General features: G+C 42.0%; 1 protein-coding gene across 1 annotated transcript; it reads right to left on the bottom strand.

The window, feature by feature from the left end:
- Window positions 1-889: 889 nt before the first annotated feature.
- Window positions 890-6035, bottom strand: SNAI2 (snail family transcriptional repressor 2). Its single transcript, XM_041473792.1, has 4 exons — window positions 5949-6035; window positions 4276-4816; window positions 3163-3708; window positions 890-2186 (listed from the first exon to the last, which is right to left on the bottom strand). The coding sequence occupies exons 1-4, from the start codon at window positions 5952-5954 to the stop codon at window positions 2005-2007; spliced, it is 1275 nt and encodes a 424-aa protein (XP_041329726.1). The 5' UTR covers window positions 5955-6035; the 3' UTR covers window positions 890-2004.
- Between the last annotated feature and the right edge of the window lie 13296 nt (window positions 6036-19331).

Genomic DNA, 19331 nt, shown 5'->3' with positions numbered 1-19331 from the left:
TCACCTTGCATTTACACATCAGTAACATTCTTGGTAAATTGTTGGAATTTTATTTTTGCTATTACTTGTTCTGGTTGGTACCCTAAAGTAGACACAGGGGTCTTCAGACTGGATGCCAGGTGGTGCTTGTCTGTTCTCTAGCTTTGTACTTTGCTAAAAGTTGAAAATGGTGTTGTTTCACACCAGTCAGTAATGATGAGACATGGTTTGTTGAAGCTGCAATACTTTCATGTAGTTCAGATCTTGGAGTACTTAGTGAAATCACCTGAAGGAAAAAGATTTCTACTTCTTATTACAGAATAATTTCTTTCCTGTGATATATTAGCTGATATACAGTTGTAATGCATTTGCTCGACAGTTCTGATATGTAATACCTTTTAATAAAATATTTTAATCATCTTGAAATTGCCAAATAAAGTATATTATACTGTGACTTTACTACTTTAGAAGAGCATCATGCAAAGACTGTTGAACTCCTGCAAGGCTCCACTGACTTTAATGAATTTTGGATCAGGCCCATATTCCCTGATGTGAAAGTCTCAGGGAAAGTGCTATAAGGCCTCTCTAATAGCACCCTTTCATCTGTTAAAATGCAAGAAAAATGCATTGCTCTTAAGTGTTTTTGATAAAATATATCTCACAATGTTTTCATGGTGTTGTAAGTAGGAGAAAAAGCAAGTGTTTTAGAGCATTGGTTAGAAAAATGCACTGTAAGGTTTAAAATCTTTTAAAATACAATGTATATATTGCTTTCTAAAGTTTAGAACTTGTGGAGTAAGGCTTCACATCTGAAAGTCACTTTTATCTTCATTTGGTCATGTAGAGACATTCACATTTTTCTATGTCCAAAGCGTGTACACAGTTGTTTAATTAGAACAAACAACAGAAATCTTACTTAAAAATGTTTATTGTAAAAAAGTGGCTAGAAAACAACATCAATTTCACTTCACACTTTGTTCAAGTTATCTATAGATGCTGCTATGGGCAACAATTTGCTTTCATTCAAAACACATTCAATCATATAAAAATAAAAATATTTACATTATGTCAACATATTTTACAAAATCATCAATAAAAAAGGCACTTGGAGGGGTAATGCTGAAAATATTGCATTTCCTTTGTGCATTTAAAAAAAATAATTGTAAAACTCCCGTGGATCCCCTCTCTTGCACTTATTCCCGTTTTTTAAAACAAAAATGAAGTTTAGAGGAACTATTCCATATTAAAGTATGGTCAAGCATGCACCAGGAATGTTTGAAGCTACAGTATTGTCTTTCTTTCTTTATTCATTTTTTTAAGGCACATGCAGTTAATTTGTGGCTTTTAATTTTTTTCGTACATTCTCTTATACTTTTTTCCCTCTTTTAGTTATGCAGTTTTAAAGCATTTCAGGTCATTAATGAAGGCCTTGGCTTCTAATAAAATAATAAAAACACAGCAATGAATAATATTAAACATTTACTAAGGTAAACTTGGAATACTTTTTAAGGCACCTGAGATAAATGGTGTCTAGCAAAATTCACTTGGGTAGTATTTTCATTAAAATTTCCACTTAAAATACTGTTTCTTTGGTTGAAATGGCTTGGCAGGAATGTATTGTTAACTTTGAAGCCTTTTCTAAGCAAGAAAAGACGACCTACATTTGGCTTCATCTATAAAGAAAGCTGATAATGCTTCTTCCTTTAGATCTACTTGAAATGTCATGCATGGCGTCTTTCCCCCTATTTCAGAATTCACACTTAAGAATGTAAATGTATGGCAGAACAGAAACTACTTAAAGCTCATTTCTACTGACATTCTAAGTTCTTCCACTTGTTTATTTGTTTGCTTGTTTGGTGGTGTTTTGGTTTCTTTGTTTTTTGGTTTGTTGTTGTTTTTTTTTGTTTTTTTTTTTTTTTATTTTTGGCTGAAAGGTAGACGAGAAAACGCCTTTGGATTCCCACTTATCATTTGGAACAGAAGTGGAGAAATGCATCAAGTCCAGGTAAACATTGACTGCATGACTCAGTGTGCTACACAGCAGCCAGATTCCTCATGTTTGTGCAGAAGAGACATTCTGGAGAAAGTTTTGGAGCAATTTTTGCACTGGTATTTCTTCACATCTGAGTGGGTCTGCAGATGAGCCCTCAGATTGGATCTGTCTGCAAAAGCCCTGTTGCAGTGGGGACAGGAAAATGGCTTCTCTCCTACAAAGGAAACATCAAGAGAAAATAGGATAAATATAAAAAAAAAAAAGAAAAAAGAAAAAAAGAAAAAATATATCTTTGGGACAGGTAAAACCTGCTTTCATCCTAAGAGAAAAAGAACAAATAACTTGTTATAAGGAAAAAAAAAGTCTAATAAAAAGTTAATCAGGCCACAGATACAGCTGCTTTCAGCACTGCTGACTCTTTCGCAGAGCCCCAGTCTATTGAGAATATGTTGTAAAGCGCAGTCTCTGAAAACAAGCTGCTGACACTGTCTGCATCTACAGGTGCATGCAGTACCTTTAAACTGGGCTCAATGCAAAATTTTCAAATATTTTCATAGAACATTTTCTGCTTAGTCTGTGTGAATTACTGGGGAACAAGAGCTTTGTAGAAAAGCAGCAAACAGCTGTACAGACATTGCCTTGTACCCGGTGTTATACTCAAAACCCATTTTTGCCACAATAGAAAAAACCCAACCACGTTGCTGCTGATGGGTTTCTAATTCTTAAGGACTTGAGGTAGTGCATGCAAAACTTGCCAGCTGCTTAAGGAGTCAGAAAGCAGCCCCTCATGCATTGCCTGTTTTTTGCTGCCTGATTTCAGAGTCAGCTGGAGCCTTCTCAAAGTTAACAATTTCCAAAGCCTTAAAGTTAACATAAAATCCTTCAAGCAAAAGCTTCAGCTAGTGGAAATGGTCTAAACCATTGTAAAATTATCAAGGAAGCAATGCTGATTTATGCCAGTATCTGGCCTGCAGTTATGGGACCATGCTAAACCCCCCCCCACACCCACCTTCCCCCTCTCCCTGCAAGAGGGAGAATTTAGCCTTTTAATGACTCATTTAAAATTCTGTGGATGCATTTCAAGGTAAGTTAAGAAACTCTGCTGGTTTTATCACCTGTGGAGAAAAATAGCAAAAAGGCATCCCGATGTTGTAGCAACAAGAAACTGCAAATGTAACGCTTGCTCTTACCAGTGTGAGTTCTGATGTGTCCTTGAAGTAGCCAGGGTCTAGAGAAAGCCTTGCCGCAGATCTTGCAGACACAAGGTAGCGTGTGGGTCCTGATGTGCATCTTAAGCGCTCCCAGGCTGACATACTCCTTGTCACAGTACTTGCAGCTGAAGGATTTCCTAGACTGGGCATCACAGTGCAGCTGCTTGTGTTTGGCCAACCCAGAGAAAGTCGAATAGGTCTTGTTGCACAAACTGCACTGGAACTTTTCGGCTTCGATCGCATGAGGGTCTGAAAGCTTTGACTGGATTCTCTCTTCTTCATCACTAATGGGGCTTTCTGAACCGCTGTGATCTTTGGAGGAGGTGTCGGAAGGTGGAGGTGGGCTGACTCTTCCCAAAGATGAGGGGTATCCAGAAAGCGGAGAGAGGTCATTGGGTAATGGAGACGGTAGCAGCCCAGTTGTAGTCCACACAGTAATGGGATTGTAAGCTACTGAGCTCAGGATCTCTGGCTGTGGTATGATAGGGACTGGATAGCTTTCATACAGGTATGGGGATATAATCACTGGAGAGAGAAGAACATTTTAAGATAAGAGAACCAAAACGCTTTTCAAAAAGCAGCAAAATTAGCGCTTTGAGGATTAAAAGCTGCACAAATGAAACACTCAGCAGGGTAATCTGAATACAAGGGGCATTCAGGAAATACTGTTTCATAGATATATTCTGACGGGTAGAGACAGTGCCCTTGAACAGGCAAGTTGCAGCTGGAGAGTCCCTTCAAGGCGGCATGCTGCTTCTCAATCTGTGCAGCCTGACACAATGAAGCAGTGAAACTTCCTGAAGGATTTGAATAAAAGTTTCAATTTCACCACCAACAGATAGAGAACAGGAAAACTCCAAACGCTTTCTAAGTAACTCGAGTTCAAGTGGACGAGCAAACTTTCACGATTCATTCTGGTCAGCACTGACATATTTCTCAAAACTCCCTCCTTGTAAGCGGGAGAAAACAGAGCAAGCAATGATCTAACCCGTCCCCTGCAGCCTGCAGAGCAATCCCACCCCTCCTCGGTACTGCCACGCAACGACCGCGGCCCCAGAGGCGACGCGGTGGCCCCAGATTTCCTTTCGTTACCTGTGTGAGTGTCCAGCTCGCTGTAATTCGGCTTCTTGGATGAATTGAAATGCTTCTTGACCAGGAAGGAGCGTGGCATTTTGGACGCAGGCTTTGTGCTCCTCGCAGACTCTGTGTCCTTTGGGGCTGTGGCGGTCCCGGGTGGCGCAGCGCGGGCACTCGCGGTGTCACTGCGGGCGCATCCGTGCCGCTCCTGCTCCCTACGGCGCTGCCGGCCCCGCGCAGCCCATCCACTCCCGCTTGTGCAGTGGCAGTGCCGAGGCGCCTTGAAAAGTGCTGTAAATACCCACGAGTCAGGTGCAGGGGGGAAGGGTTTTCCGCTCCTCCAATCGCTTCGGGATGTTCTCAAGCACTTTTCCAATGAGGCTGTTTTTCTGGGAGGGCTCTGGGGCTGCTGGCTCAGGGATCCAATCCCACTCGGAGGGTTTGGTTCAGGTTTCAGCTCCTCCCGCTGGAGACAGCTGTGAACGGGGGAGAGAGCTCTAGCAGAGCGCGTTACCCTGCTCCGAAGTGGGGGGATGTGGCTCTGTAGAACTGCAGCCTACAAAAATGTATTGCTCAAAATTCTTGAAAATAAAGGTCAGTTTACTGATTCAGCTGAAATATATATTATTTTTCCTTTCTGACAGAGACTTGGATAGTCATAGGCACTGAAACTTCTTTTCATTCTTCTTCCTACCCTTTTTTGCCCCTTCCCCCCCTTTCCCCCTCTTTTCTTTTTCCTCTCTTTTTTTTTTTTTTAATTCTTTTTTCTCTTTTTGTTTTTTTTTTAAATGAATCTGGTTTCCAGATGTTTGATATGAGAATTACAGTGGGACAAACTGTGCACTAAGAGCAGAAGGGGTAAAAACACACACACACACACACACACACACACACACACACGACACTACAAGATACCAAGTTGGCCGGCAGACTCAATGGAAGACTTTGAACTGAATGTGTGCCTGCTCCATTGGGGAGCTGCCTTTGAATAGTTGTGCTTAGGAGAGGCTGGAGACGAGCAGCCTTCCTCCTTAACCTGCACCCTTTCAGGCAGAGGGACCAGACAGATACTGCAAGTGAGTTCAAGGAGAGGGAGAAGCCTTGGGAGGATTATATTTCAGAGCAGGGTGATAGTCTTTATATAATATGCATACTGCTTCAGACTGCTCATATGAAGAATATTTTCTCTTTTACTTTAAAAATCTGCAGAATGCAAAACCTCGACCTTTCCTTCCTTGGGAGTAGTTATGTCACTCTTTTGCCTATCCTCTTAGGACACTGCCAAGGAAATTTTCCTAATTATCCAAAGCAGTTAAAAGATGCATAGATAAGCAAACCCCCCAAAATTATAGACTGGGTAATCTAAATGTCTCTTAAATGCCCTTCTCCATTAGTATATTTTAGGACCTCTTGATTTCCTATGAAGGTATAATTTATGTTATGCATTTCATTTAAGATGAAAGTCTCTTAAATGTGCCACAGAGTGTTCTGGTTATCTGGATTGATTTAGAGGAGATATTTAGTCACAGATAGGTTTTTTAATTTTAAAACATTTGCATTTTGGAAATATGGACAGCTGAGTGCTGGTAAATTTCTAACACAAATTACACTCTGATTGACTCTTGGTCTGCCCTCCCCACCCCTTCCCCCCCTCGCTGTGTATTACCTCCACCTGCCTGGGCACATACCGGCATGCCGTGCTGGTGTGACGCTGGAGCTCTCTCTCCTCTTGGGAGGAGGCGTGGAGGGTGTTTTACAGAGACCACCCCAGCCCGTTTTTGCAGCAGGTGTTGGAATAGATTGAAGGAAAAGAAAAAAAAAAAAAAAGCTCAATGGGTGTGTTAAGACATGCAAGAGCAAAGTGCTTTGTCAAGCTGCATGACTTCTTAATCTTGGGGAATACCAAAACAAGTGCAGGGAAAGTTAGCTATTTTCAAGAACTGATTAAAAAATTTCATCTTTTCGTACTCTAACTTTTGTGTCTGTTAGTGAAAGGTGCCATATGAATTTCCAAGTGGCAGGGAACATACCCAGGCTATGGGAGGAAAGGGAAAGTGATAAAGAAAGGGACTTTGCAGCTTACTTGCTTTGCAGCTGGGGCAAAAGGAACAGAGGTGTTTTTTCCAGAAGAGAGAGTGGTGCTTGCAGAGACACAATCTGTTACTTTCCTCATCTCCACAGAAATGAAGAAATCCACAAAGCATTTTTAAAGGTTTCATTTGTGGTCTTGCTTCCCTCTCAGCTCTGTTCCATCTGACAAGTCCCCGTCCCCTGCCAGCTCTGGGAAAGCATTGCATTTCAGGATGTGAGGCATTAGTCTGTATCTAAATAGTCTGTTACATGAGCTGTGATTCAGACCTTGAGCTGGTTTAAGTTTGTGTGTTGAAATGAATGGAGCCATGCAGATTTTCACTGGCTCGGGATCTGTTCTTTTGTGTGTTTGTTAAAAGCAAAGGGTCTGATTCACCAGTGAGGTTCTCCCTCTCAGGGCATTTTCACCAGCATAGCACCGGAGTGATGCAGTTTAAATTAATTGCACTTATATAAATCACAGGAGCGTAAGCAGTTAGCCCACTGGCTGAGCTGATTGAAGGATGTTAGGAATTGGATGGAAGGCATGTTATTACATGGTCCTGAAAGGATATTAGCAGCACATACTACCTGAGTGAGGTCTGCTGTCAAAAAAAGGGAGAGTCTGCGTGAGGAGTGGGTGAGTCAGAGCAAACAGGTGTTCTGGGTGTTTACGGCAAATGTGGATGAGAGGGCACTTGGAGACGTGTGGCATCCATCCCCGTGCAGGAAAGGCAACACAAAGGTCGAGTGCAGAATACAGGAGGCTTCCCCTCCTTGGAGGAGCCAGGGAGGTGTGGAGGGTGGCGGGTGACTCTGATTGATGGTCACACTGCCTGCGGGCAAAGCCTTGCACCCACCTATGAAAAATCAGGCCTACAGCTTCCCTCTCACATTTTACAAGTAGTCTGGTCTTTTAGGGATTCTTTATGTTTTTACTTTGAAAGCTCATGTAAAGCTGTCTTGTTAATGCCACTGTGCTGCTAATTGCCACTCTGCAAAGTGCGTAGGAAATGATCCAAGCAATTCTGCTGCCTGAAACCTTGGCATGTGCTTTGCAGCAACTAAATGATTAGGACCAGAGCTTCAACCTTACAGCAGAAATGGCCTTTTTTTTTCTTTTTTTCAACATCAGGACACTTGTTCCTGTGCACAGATAACAAACTGGGAGCTTCACTTTAGTCTCCCCATTTCAGTATAGCTCCATCAAATCCCTTTCCTAGTCAGGCTTTCTGAAAAGGGCAGTAACTTTGTTACTTTGTTTTCTGGAAATGGAAGGATGCCAGAATTAGGTTTATTATCAAAGAGGGAAGAAGAGCCCAAACTAAGCCATCAATAGCTTAGTTCTTCTCATGACAGTGTTAGTGTCCCTACCAAGAATCAATACTAGCAAGAGTGTGGATCCGAAAATGTTAAATATCTGGATAAACCACAGCGGAATCAAGAAAAACAGTTTCAGAATATTAAATAAGTTATGTTGGATCACTGTTCCCATATTTCTCAGGCAGTGCTCTTAATAATTTTGACTGCCACCGAGTCCATGGAAGGCAGCACGGTGAGGTTTGGAAGAACCCCCAGGAGGCACTGAGCCCAGCGGAGCTTACCAAAAATAGCTCTGGAGGTTTATTGATGCAGGTGACGACTTCATCCTGGAAGAGGTAGAAGCTCAAGTAACTCACACCTACAGAATAGCTCTTGTAATTCATAAGCCTCCTACATTTCAAAGGAAAGTGTGAAATGGTTAATATGGGAAAAAGAAAGGTGGGTTTTCAATAGTCAGTTGAATGTGGAACATATCAACTCAGCTTCAGTGTTGCCCTATGCTTTCATATTTTCCTCTTGGTGCCAGCTGATATGTCCTGGAAAGTAAAGACATGGTGTGACTTTCAGAAGCGGGAAAACTTTAGTAGCACTAGAAACTGAGAAGTACTTCAAATGTGATTAGATTGGATGCCAGAGGGAAATAAACCCAAAATTTGTTAATTTGTTAACAGAGTAGAGGTAAAACAATTAGGCAAGGGTATTCTCTTCCATCACCACAACATATATGCCTTAATAAATTTTGAAACAAATGCTAAGCACACCTTTTCTTTCACATTTTGATCTTTTTTCCAAATACTGACCTGAACAATCAGCAGAAATGGCAGCAAATTTAATGAAGGATTTTTATGAAGTGATGTCAAGCGCCAGTCTTTTAGGTCCTAAGTTCGATAAGGTCACAATAAATCTGTGCATTTTAGAAGATTTTCTCCAGTCAAATAAAAAATCTTGACATTTTGAATGTTTTGCACCAGTAAATATATTTTTTCTAAAATCAGTAACTGTGCCAGAGTTTAGACATATTTAAGAGATGGTGATTGAACAGCAAAAGTCTGATTCAGTCAGAAATTTCCAATAAGTCAAGGCCCTTTGAAGTGTCTCTTAAAGATCTAAGCCTCTCTATATTTTATATATATATCTATATGAAAATAATTTTCCTTAAATACAAACTTCCATTTATTAATGGATGCAAACTGGTTCCTTTTGGATCAAGCAGTTCAAACAGTCCTGGCTTCTGCGTGCCACTCTCCTTCACACCTGTGCAGCTTCACCGACTTAAGAGGGGTCATTTTGGAGTCAAATTAGCCCATAATGACGGAAGATGGTCATAGTTCAATTTTCCTACATTGTTTCTCCATGAAGATATTTTTACAATGGGCCAAATTCCCCTGTCATTCCCATCTGTAATATCTCCACTGGCTGCAGCTGACCTATCTCAGATTTACTCAAGCAGAACTGAGATGCGATTCTGGTGCAATGAATACAGCCCTGTTTATGTGTGCAGTGCTGTAACAAGTATTGCTTACCCAAAATTGTGTCACACCCCAGCCCAGGCCGTCGCACTCTGGAAAGCAACGCCGACCTTCCCCTACGCCGCTGCGTTATTCATGCGAGGAACAAAAGGCTTGCGAGCGCTGCCCTCGGGATGCAGGGAGCCGGGCGAGGGCTCGCACGGCGTTATGTGGTTGGAAGGAGCCACCTGCTGGGCACAGCCCTGCAGGGACAGGGATGCTCCGCGGAGCCAGGAGCGGGCCAGCCGCCCCACCGTGTGGCCAGCCCGGGAAACGGGGATGCTGCGGGCAGCGGGATGGATCACCGCCCTGCTGGCTGCTGGGGGCTCTGCGAACAGAAGGACAGGCCGCCAGCAGCGGCAACCAGACGGCTAAATCCCTTCCCCACCTTTTTCTACTGCCGTCTGTGACTCGTGTAGCTTTTCATCGTTATTGTTCGCTGCCTACGGCAAAGTGAGACACGAAGGCATCATATGAGATTGACTGCCTGCTCTGGATAATGCATGTCTCTGTGCGTGTGTGTGAGCACCCAACAGAGATCACAGGATGGTTTGTGTTGGAAGGGATCTTAAAAATCATGTAGTTCCAGCCCTCTTGTCATGAACACATTTCACTAGACCAGGCTGCTCAGATCCGCATCCAGCCTGCTCTTGAATACTTCCAGGAAGGGGGTATCCACAGCCTCTTTAGGCAACCTCTTCTGGTTATATTAAAAATTTCTTCCTAATAGCTAATCTAAACCTAGTCTCTTTTATTTTGGGGCCATTTTCTCCCTTGTCCTATCACTATAAAACTCTCTAAAAATCCCACTCTTTCTTGCAGTCTCCTTTTAGGCACGGAAAGGCTGCTCCAAGGCTGCACAGGGCCCTCTCTAAATGCTTATTTGTCATGTATTGTACATTATACATACCACATTGCAGTCTACAGCATCCCACCAGGGGAAGCGGAGTGGCAGACACTGATCTCTTCTCTGTGGTGACCAGTGACAGGACCCGAGGGTCTGAATGGCCTGAAGTCATGGCAGGGGAGGTTTAGGTTAGATGTTACTAAAATGTTCTTCACTTGGAGGGTGATTGGGCACTGGAACAGGTTCCCTAAGATAATGCTCTCTGCACCAAACCTGACAGAATTCAAGAAGTGTTTGGACAATGTCCTCAAGCACATGATGTGATTTTTGGGGCAGTCCTCTGCAGCATAGTTAGTATTTCTGTTTCAGTAGAAAGTCATCCTTTTGCTGTGTAAACAGAAGATGAGAACTGCTAGATTTGCTGCAGTGTCACTCTTCTGCTTCTTCCTGGGGCCTAAGCACCTTTTGCAATCCCTGCTGCTTAGAACAGCAGTAGTGCCACAAGGCTGGTTCACCACCTGAATTGCCTATCCTTCATTCCCTCTCTAACTTCATCTATTGCTTATACACTGGATTGTAGGCAGATGCTGCACTTGGCTATTCTTATAACTTCTTACATTGACTTTAAGAACTTTGTCTTTCTCAAGGACCATTTGGAAGTTCCCAGGGCCCCAGAGACTTCTGACAGTGCAGATCTCTCTTCTCCTGAGAACCAGCTTCTTTGCATTTAGACTAGTGCTCTGCTCCTGGCTCTGTTAAGCTCGATAAAGACATCCTCTGCTATCTTCTTAGACAATAATTGTTGCCAGCTGCAGGCCTGGTGTCTGAAAGTCCTGTTTTGTCTTTATCTGTTATCGCTGCACTAGCTTTGAGGGCAGGCTGATGTCTGGAGCCTTTTTTTTTTTTTTTTCCTTCAGCAGTACCTGGCAAAAGATGTAGTGCAGATTGCAAGGGACTGGGTGGTTCAGCATGCCAGAACCTATTTTCAACATTGCAAGCAGAGTCTTTTTTAGTTCCAGACAAATCAAGCAGTATATCTTAAGGATTAACACACAGTGACTTCTTCACAGGGCTGTGTTCCCTGATGGGAGGTTTCCCAAATGTCCAAGACATTTTTGAGGGCTTTCCACTGTCAAAAAAATGCTAAAGACTGCAAAAATGAAAAATCACAGCTGCCAACTCTGGTTTCCATGAGTTTGAGGGTGTCTGGGCTTTCTGTTCTTCCCACTTCCTTCCTCAGCAGCTCCACCAGACCTGAGGGATGTCTGTAGTTTGAGTTTCCTACTAACTCTTGTGAAAGCCTTCATCTGACTACAGTATGTGCTGGAAGAATTGATCTCCTTACAGTACATCTCTGTTAGGCTGCTAGAGAGGACACCAAAGGACTGTTGTCTTTACCTTTCATGGTGTGGACAGTCAGACACAGCATTTCAGCTGAACTGCTGGTTTGCTTTACTAATGTTTTGTGGCAATGGTACTGCCATTGCATCAACTATTGTACACTTCAAGTAATAGTAGCTTAGTTTGTTTGTTTAATTTCTGTGTAAACAACTGGCTTCAAAAGTGTTTTATAGCATATTACCAACACTTGGCCACACTTCTTCCCCCTCATGTTTTGCTTCCTCTTGATTGTGGTGGGAGTAAGCTGAAGCTGTCTCTGCACATTGCCTAGAACTGGATATACCATTGATCTCGAAGTTCAATTAAAGCTGTGCTGGTATGGCTGAATCATCAGCTGAATTTCTGGTGATATGTCTCTCTAGCATATTTTTCCATGGTCCTGAATATTTCTTCTGCAACAGGTCAGTGCTCATGTACTCTTCCTGTTCTTCCCGCTAAGAAACATGTTGGATTAGTGTTTCATCAGTGTTCAGCTTGGCAAGGAGGTATGAAGTGCACAATGAATGACTGTCTCTGGGGAGATCATTTTTATACCTCTAAACTGCATGAAAATTGCAGCAATCTCAATTTTGTGAAGAAAGTATTTTTTTTTCTTTTTGGGGATATGAAACCAGTGTTTCTCTGCAGTCCTGGTCAGTTTAATACTGCTCATCCTGCCCCAGATTTGTGAGTTGGCGGTGAGGTCCCACCAGCATCTCAGTAGCCTTCCCCACAGAGGCTACTGAGGATTTGCATTTTGACTTGTGGAGTGTCTGTGCTATGGGTATTGCCTTTCCCTCCAATTCTTCTTATTTTAGTTCTTAGTGAATTGTATCTTCTAGCTTCACTGCTATAAAAGACAGATCTTTCAGATCTTTCCTGAACTCACAACTGCCAGTAGGGTTTATGAGTAAGATAGATCAGAACACCGAGAAACCACATTGCCGTGGATGAATTGTGTACGTACAGGTAGTGATATATATGTTTCTACATGGAAGAAATTGGAGACTGCCTTGAGGCTTAGGCTCACAGCTGACTCATGTTTTCATGTGTAAACTGGCCTAAAGTAGGGTGGCTACGGCTAAACTGTCTATTAGAAACAGTCTTATGAAATGCTGAAGGATGTCTAGACCTTAGCTGAGAGGATACTAATGCTTGCTGTCCAAAGCCATGCTAGGAAAATGCTAAAAATGAAACTGTTTAGACATTTGCAATCCTGTGCTTTGCCGCTGTTTCATCTGCTAATCCAGACAGTTCATATTCCTGAAAGCAGGGTGATTCTACCCTGAAGGACATATTTGCCAAGAAGTTGAATGCAGGTATGATAAACAGGACAAATTTCTCTCTAGTGTCTTGTACACACATTTCTTTATAACTTCTTTTCTTCCTAACAAGTTATATGCATTGTACTGTGTATTATGTCCTGACACATATCTGTTCAGGGGAAAAAAATAAGGGAAAAGATGGATTGATGTGTTTTACTCAAATTATGCTGTAATTTTCTTAAATGTAATTTCAAAACTTCTAAATCAGCCGCTGAATTTCTAAAATTCAGGTTATAGATTTTTCCACTGCTACTCCTTCACTTTAAAACACTGTTGCAGCTTCATCCACTATTATGAAGCATCTGTTTCAGTTTATTTTGTATCAGTTTAGTCCTAGCCTCTCACCCATTGCTATCCTCCTAGCCTCTTATCCTCACAGCTACAGAGAAGCCTCTAGGTACTTGGTAAATGACTTAAACAAGATAAAGATATTCATGACATCTGGGGAACAACTACTATTGATTCCAGATGTCTCACTGCTCTTCATGGCAGATGTGATAGAGGCAGGTGATAAGAGGAAAATGATGAGTCCCATGTTATAAGCATCACCAGGCAGCAGAATGAGTAACCAGTATGACCAGCTTACATCTTTTGAAGTGGAAGTAATAAAGACTTGCAAGAGGAGGTGGCCTGTTGCAAAATTACAACTAGCAATCATTCTGTGGCTGATATACTTCACTGAAGAAAGCAAACATTTTGTAGGAACACTCTATATGTGATAGCCTGCATTTCAAGTGGAGAGGTGTTTGACCCTCAGAAGAGTCACATCTTTAAAACTTTAAAGATTAGCTTACATCTTTTTCACTCAGCATAGAACAGGAGTCCAAGCAGCAGGTTTTCAAGATGAAAGGTAATTCTATAGTTAAGGCTTGATTCACTTCATCTTGAGAAAAGTTTCATGTTTGATCAACCTGAGAAACAGGTTCTTGTTCTGCAACAGATTCCTGCTGTTTGTGTATCAGCTGATGTTTCTCATTTCTAAAATGGGGCTTATAACATTCCCCTCTGTTCTACGAAGTTCTCAGGACTACTGCTTTAAAGCACAGACAACATTAATAAGGATATTAGTAGTGCCTTGGAGTGGAAGGAAGTCTGGAGGGAAAATTCAGATGTGGATGAGGAGGGAACAGAGAGAGGAGGAGAGAGATGTAGCTTGAATGTGCAGCCTGAAATTCCTTCAAGGCTGTGTCAATTCCCTCCTGCCCCCAGAAGCAAGAGGTGGTGCTGTGTTATTTTGTGCTTCTCCCTTCCACCATTCTGCTCCTGTACCTTTTGTGCCCGTGTTCTTATCCCTTGGCAGAGTAAATGCGAAGTGCACAATGAATGATTTTTCGTGCTCCTCCTCTGGACTTGTTCCAACAGGTCAACATCTTCCTTGTGTCTCTGAGGTACCATTTTAAGAGATTGTGCACTGGGAAAAAAAAAATGAAACCAAACCTCTCAAGCTAAAGCTGAGGTCTTAGTTCCTCTGCCTCTTGAGATATGAATAAATTGCTCCTGTCACGTGCTATTGCATAATTCATGACTTGAAATAACTATGGAATGCTTTGCTGAAATTTTACAGATCAACAAAGAAAATGTGCATTGCAGAATTCAGTTTAAACCATTGATAAACACAATATATTGAAAAGAGAGGCCTTCAGGGCCTCTAAGAAGATTGCTTTTCAATTTTTCTTTCCTTTCTTGCAGTTTTGTTTTCTCATTAATTACTCTTAATGCATGAGTCAATCATTATGTGGGTAATAACACTGGCTATACCAGCTGCTAGAAATTGCTCATTTCAGACAAATACCTATTTTGAAACTGCCTAATTCACAATTTATTTATCCCCATGCAGAATAGATTGATTTGAAGGGAGGTTTAGGCTTTTTTAGTGATTTGAACAGTATGTAGAGGCTGATCCTTGAGGAAGTGAAAAGCAAATTTGCCTTAAATTTGACTTGATCTGTGCCCCCATCAGCAGTGACTGTCAAATTACCTACATTCCAGAGGGTGGTTTTACTCACTCAATCATTTTTTCATATGGAATAAAATGATGTACCCAAAAAGAACCTTATTGTCTAAGGCAGCTTAAAAAACAATAACCAAAAAAATCAAAACCAAAACAAAACCCTGATAAAATAAACTAATACTGAGACAGCTTTAAAGTCCATTGAAAGTCAGACTGAGTGGTATAGCATGTAAGAGCCAATATCTGCTGTTCTAGGCATCTCCCAGCTACCACATGAGTTTAATGTGCAGATCAGATATTGCTGTACAGTTTATTGTTTGTGTATTGCTCTTGCAGAATGTTTGTTGGGATTCTTTGTGAAATGTACAATGATAAGAAAGTTTCATGGAGTAGAATCAGATAAAAAAAAAAGAGAAGCATACCCATGAGAAGAAAGAATGAGCAAACCAAATAAATGTCAGGCTATTGATCTCTCAGATCATGCAAAGCCTTTGAAAAATATGAAGTCTCTTTCAGGTGGCAGAGAAGTCCTGTCAATTCTACTTTACTGACCTCTAAGTGTCAGCATAATGCTGTGGACGGGCCTTTTGCCACCTGACTTGCTTTAGGAGCAGTATTTCAGTTCCTCCAGATTCCTCAGATGTTCCTGAGTGAACATCTCACTTTTTAAAAAATTCCTTTTTCTTTCAGCATCACTGTTAGGAACTTTCCATAGCTTCTCTATCCTAAATGGTCATGTATCTTTCTTTTATACATTTCCTTGGTTCTTTACATTTTGTTCTTCTGTGAATGGTTACAAATTTTCACATATGAAAAGATGAAAAATGAATGTGCAGTGCTGCGTAAATTACTAAAACCTGCCCTAACAATTTAGGTGACCTTCCTTTGCCAGAGTAGCCAGGTATATCTGCAATGTGATGGGAGAGGGATGCAGCAGGACACCCTAGGGCTATTTTGCATAGCCTGGCAATGGTATCAAACATGCGCAGTAAATTACTAAATCTGGCCTTTCTGATGGGTATGGTGTATCACCATGCCAGCACAGCCAAGCTGATCTTCACGTGCACTGCAGATGTCCCCAGGACTGGCAGCTGTATTGAGCAACTTGTCCTTCACCAGCCTGGAGGTCACCAATAAATGCAGAGTCCTTAGAGTCCTCGCATTTCATGCAGACTTTTGAGAAAAGGGGTTGCATCTGAGAGGAGCCTGTGACATCTGGTAGGCAGGGATGGAAAGTCAGCTAACTCCATTGTAGTGATGGAGTACTGAGGCCATTAAATAAACACAAAGCCAGCAAAAAACCCAAAAAAAAACAAACAAAAAAAGAAACCACCAAAAAAAAAAAAAACAGACCTCTGTAGGAGTGGAGCAGGTCTATTAAAAACAAGAGTAACTATGGAATAACATTTCTTTTCCTCAGCATTATTTTAAAGCCATCCTTTAGATGGTGGTTCCATCAGCGGGCCTTTGGTCTGCATGCGCTTGGGAAAGTCCCCAAGTGCAAAGACAGCTGTGATGGACAGTTACTGAATAGCACATTTTGCTATGATTCATGTAATCAAGTTATTTCTCCAGTTACATGCAGTGTCAACCGCATGTCTCAATAAAATCTAGAGAATTAAGCTGCCTGGAGAATTTGAGTAGCATTTGAGAAGACATAATAGCACAAAAGATCAAGGGGATTCACTCTCAAGCATTGTCAGGGATGTTAACAAAATTACCAGTGAAGAAGAAAAAATGAGTCAATGATGAATAATCATGTACTATATCAGGTAAGTCAAGCCTTTGTCTCTGCAGTAATTAACTGTTCCAATGATATGGGCTGGCAATGTAATGAGGAAGCATCAGTGAACATGCACTAATTACATTTGCTTTCAAATTCAACAGAAGCTGAACAGCTGTTTGGTGCAGTCGGCAAGTTAAGTGCACTAGTCAGATCCAATTTTGAAGTGAATCCTTGATGTCACTCAATGATTAATGTGTAGGCTGAATGTTTAAGGGCATGATTCAGCTAAAAAATACTTTCAGTCTGTGTCTTATTACCTTTTGGTCTCTTGATCACACCTTCCCTGTACAAAAACTCACTTTGAGGTATGTGTGTGGAGGGGGTAGGAAAGAAGCAGCTGAAGAGAGTGACTTCTGGTGTCCTCCTTGCAGACATTTCTTGCCAATCATTGGTGGAGAGCAGAAGAACAGAATTTATCCTCTCCTGCTGGGAAAGCAGCTGTGCAGATAGCTTGCAAGACTTGTAGTTATAGCCTGTACCTGGAGCCTGCTGCATCAGAGGTAAACTAGGGCATCCATCAGAGGAAAGAGCTGTTCCAGTTCATTGGATCACATTAAAAGGCATTTTAAGTAGGGAAGGAAAATTTTAACAATGTTATGTTAGCACATGGACTCCTCAGGAATTGACTGAGTGGCTCCATGACCCTCACCACTGCATCTTCCTAGCTTTTCTATTACAGCCCCAGCTCCTGCACTAGGGACTAGGGCTCTGGGCTGGAGTAATCAATTGTAATAACATGATATTTTCTTGCTGTGTCCTGCTGTGTCTGATAAATATATTCCATATTCTCATTGTCCTGGTTTCAGCTGGGACAGAGTTGATTTCTTCTTCGCAGCTGGTACAGTGTTCTTTGGAATCAGGATGAGAATTATCTTGATAACACACTGATGTTTTAGCTGTTGCTAAGTAGTGCTTACCCTAAGCCAAGGACTTTTCAGTTTCCCATTTTCTCATGCTCTGCCAGCGAGCAGGTGCACAAGAAGTCAGGAGGGAACACAGCCAGAACAGCTGACCTGAACCAAAGGGATATTCTGGGCTGTAGAATGTTATACTCAGTGTATAAACTGGGAGGGGGCTGGCAGTGAGTGGCTCATCTCTGCGTGTGGACAGGAGGAGAATTGCTGAGTGAGTGGTGAGCAATTGTATCAAACTGCTCTTATCTCAACCCATAGGTTTTAACATTTTCTGATTCTCCTCCCTGTCCCACAGTGGAGAGGGGCAGGGAGTGGTGGAGGAGGGGGTGTGAGGAGGGAGGCTGCCTTTTTGGACTGCTGTGGTTTAACCCCAGCCAGCAACTGAGTCCCACACAGCTGCTTACTCACTTCACTTGAAATGAAGTGAAATAGAAAACTAATAAAAATAATGAAAAGAAGAAAGAGAGGAATAAAACACGTGGGACACAAATGATGCACCATAGAATTTCTTGGGAAGAACATGGGAAACTGAAAAGTCCTTGGCTTAGGGTAAGCACTCCTTAGCAACAGCACCCCTAAAGCAACATGATTCTCATATTAAACCCAAAACACGGCACTGTACCAGATAACAAGCATAATATTAACTCTACCCCAGCCAGAATCAGGACACTGATATGTGCACTATTTCTACCCATCTTGTAATAAATCTGGAGGGAAGGGATGCCATCCATTGACAGACTTGAGAGTGGGCCTGTACAAACCTCATGAAGTTCAAAAAAGCCAAGTGCAAAGTCCTGCACCTTGGTCAGGACAATCCCAAGCACAAATACGGGGTGAGTGAGAATGGATTTAGAGCAGCCCACAGGAGAAGGACTGGGTGGTGTTGATGGATGAGAGGCTGGACATGACATGTTGACATGTGCTTACAGCCCAGAAAGCCAACCATGCCCTGGGCTGCATCAAAAGAAATGTCACCAGTAGGACAAGGGAGGTGGTCCTGCCCTTTTACTTTGCCTTTGTGAGATCCCACCCGGAATTCTGTGTCCGGCTCTGAGGCCCTGAACACAAGCAAGATGTTGACATTCTGAAGGGAGTCCAGAGGATAAGCAAGTCCAAGCCTTGAAGAGGCCTGGAACAGCTCTCCTGTGAAGACAAGCTGGGACAGTTGGGGCTGTTCAGCCTGCAGAGAAGACTTTCAGAAGACCTTACAGCAGCTGTCCAGCACCTAAAGGGGCCCTGGAAGAGAGCTGGAGGGGAACTTTTCATAAGGTGATGTAGTGATAGGGCAGGGAGGAATGGCCTTAAGGTGAAGTAGGGTAGGTTTAGGATTAGTTATTTGGAAGAATTTCTTTACTGTAAGGGTGTTGAGGCACCGGAGCATGTTGCTCAGAAAGGTTGTAGACTCCTTATCTCTGAAGGTGCTCAAGACCAGATTGGATGAGGTTCTGAGTAATGGAGTAATGGAATGTTTCTTACTTATGGCAATGCAGTTGGAATTAGAAGATATTTGAGGTCCCTTCCAACCCAAACCTTTCTACAATTCCATGGTTCCATAATTCAGTGATTGATAGTATTTAATTTCTGGGTTTTTTTTTTCCTATGCTTCATAAAAAATCCCAGTCTTGTCATTTGATTTGGAATGGATTGGCACTGGTCAATGAGAGCTGAAGAATCACCACAGATGTTTCTGGTCTATGTGAAGGTTGATAAGACAGTCAGAAAGCAACAGGTGGACACTCAACCATGTGCATTGTTAGAGAGAAACATCTGGGATTTACTTAATTAAAGCCTTTTTCTTATTTGCTTTCAGCTTCTCATAATGTATGAGGGTAAATGCATAGAAAAACGCTAGGTACAATGAATGGGATAATTTAGTGTCCTTGTATTAACAAAGGGGCTTTCTTGTAGAATGACATGTGGCAAGTAATCTGAAACTTAGGTTTTGGTCTTTTTCCATGCCTTGGTAG

The sequence above is a fragment of the Pyrgilauda ruficollis genome, unplaced genomic scaffold, assembly GCF_017590135.1.
Source record: "Pyrgilauda ruficollis isolate IOZ18807 unplaced genomic scaffold, ASM1759013v1 scaffold30, whole genome shotgun sequence".
NCBI classification, from domain to species: domain Eukaryota; kingdom Metazoa; phylum Chordata; class Aves; order Passeriformes; family Passeridae; genus Pyrgilauda; species Pyrgilauda ruficollis.
Note: the sequence above shows the minus strand (reverse complement) of the source record. Positions and strands in the feature narration are given on the sequence as shown.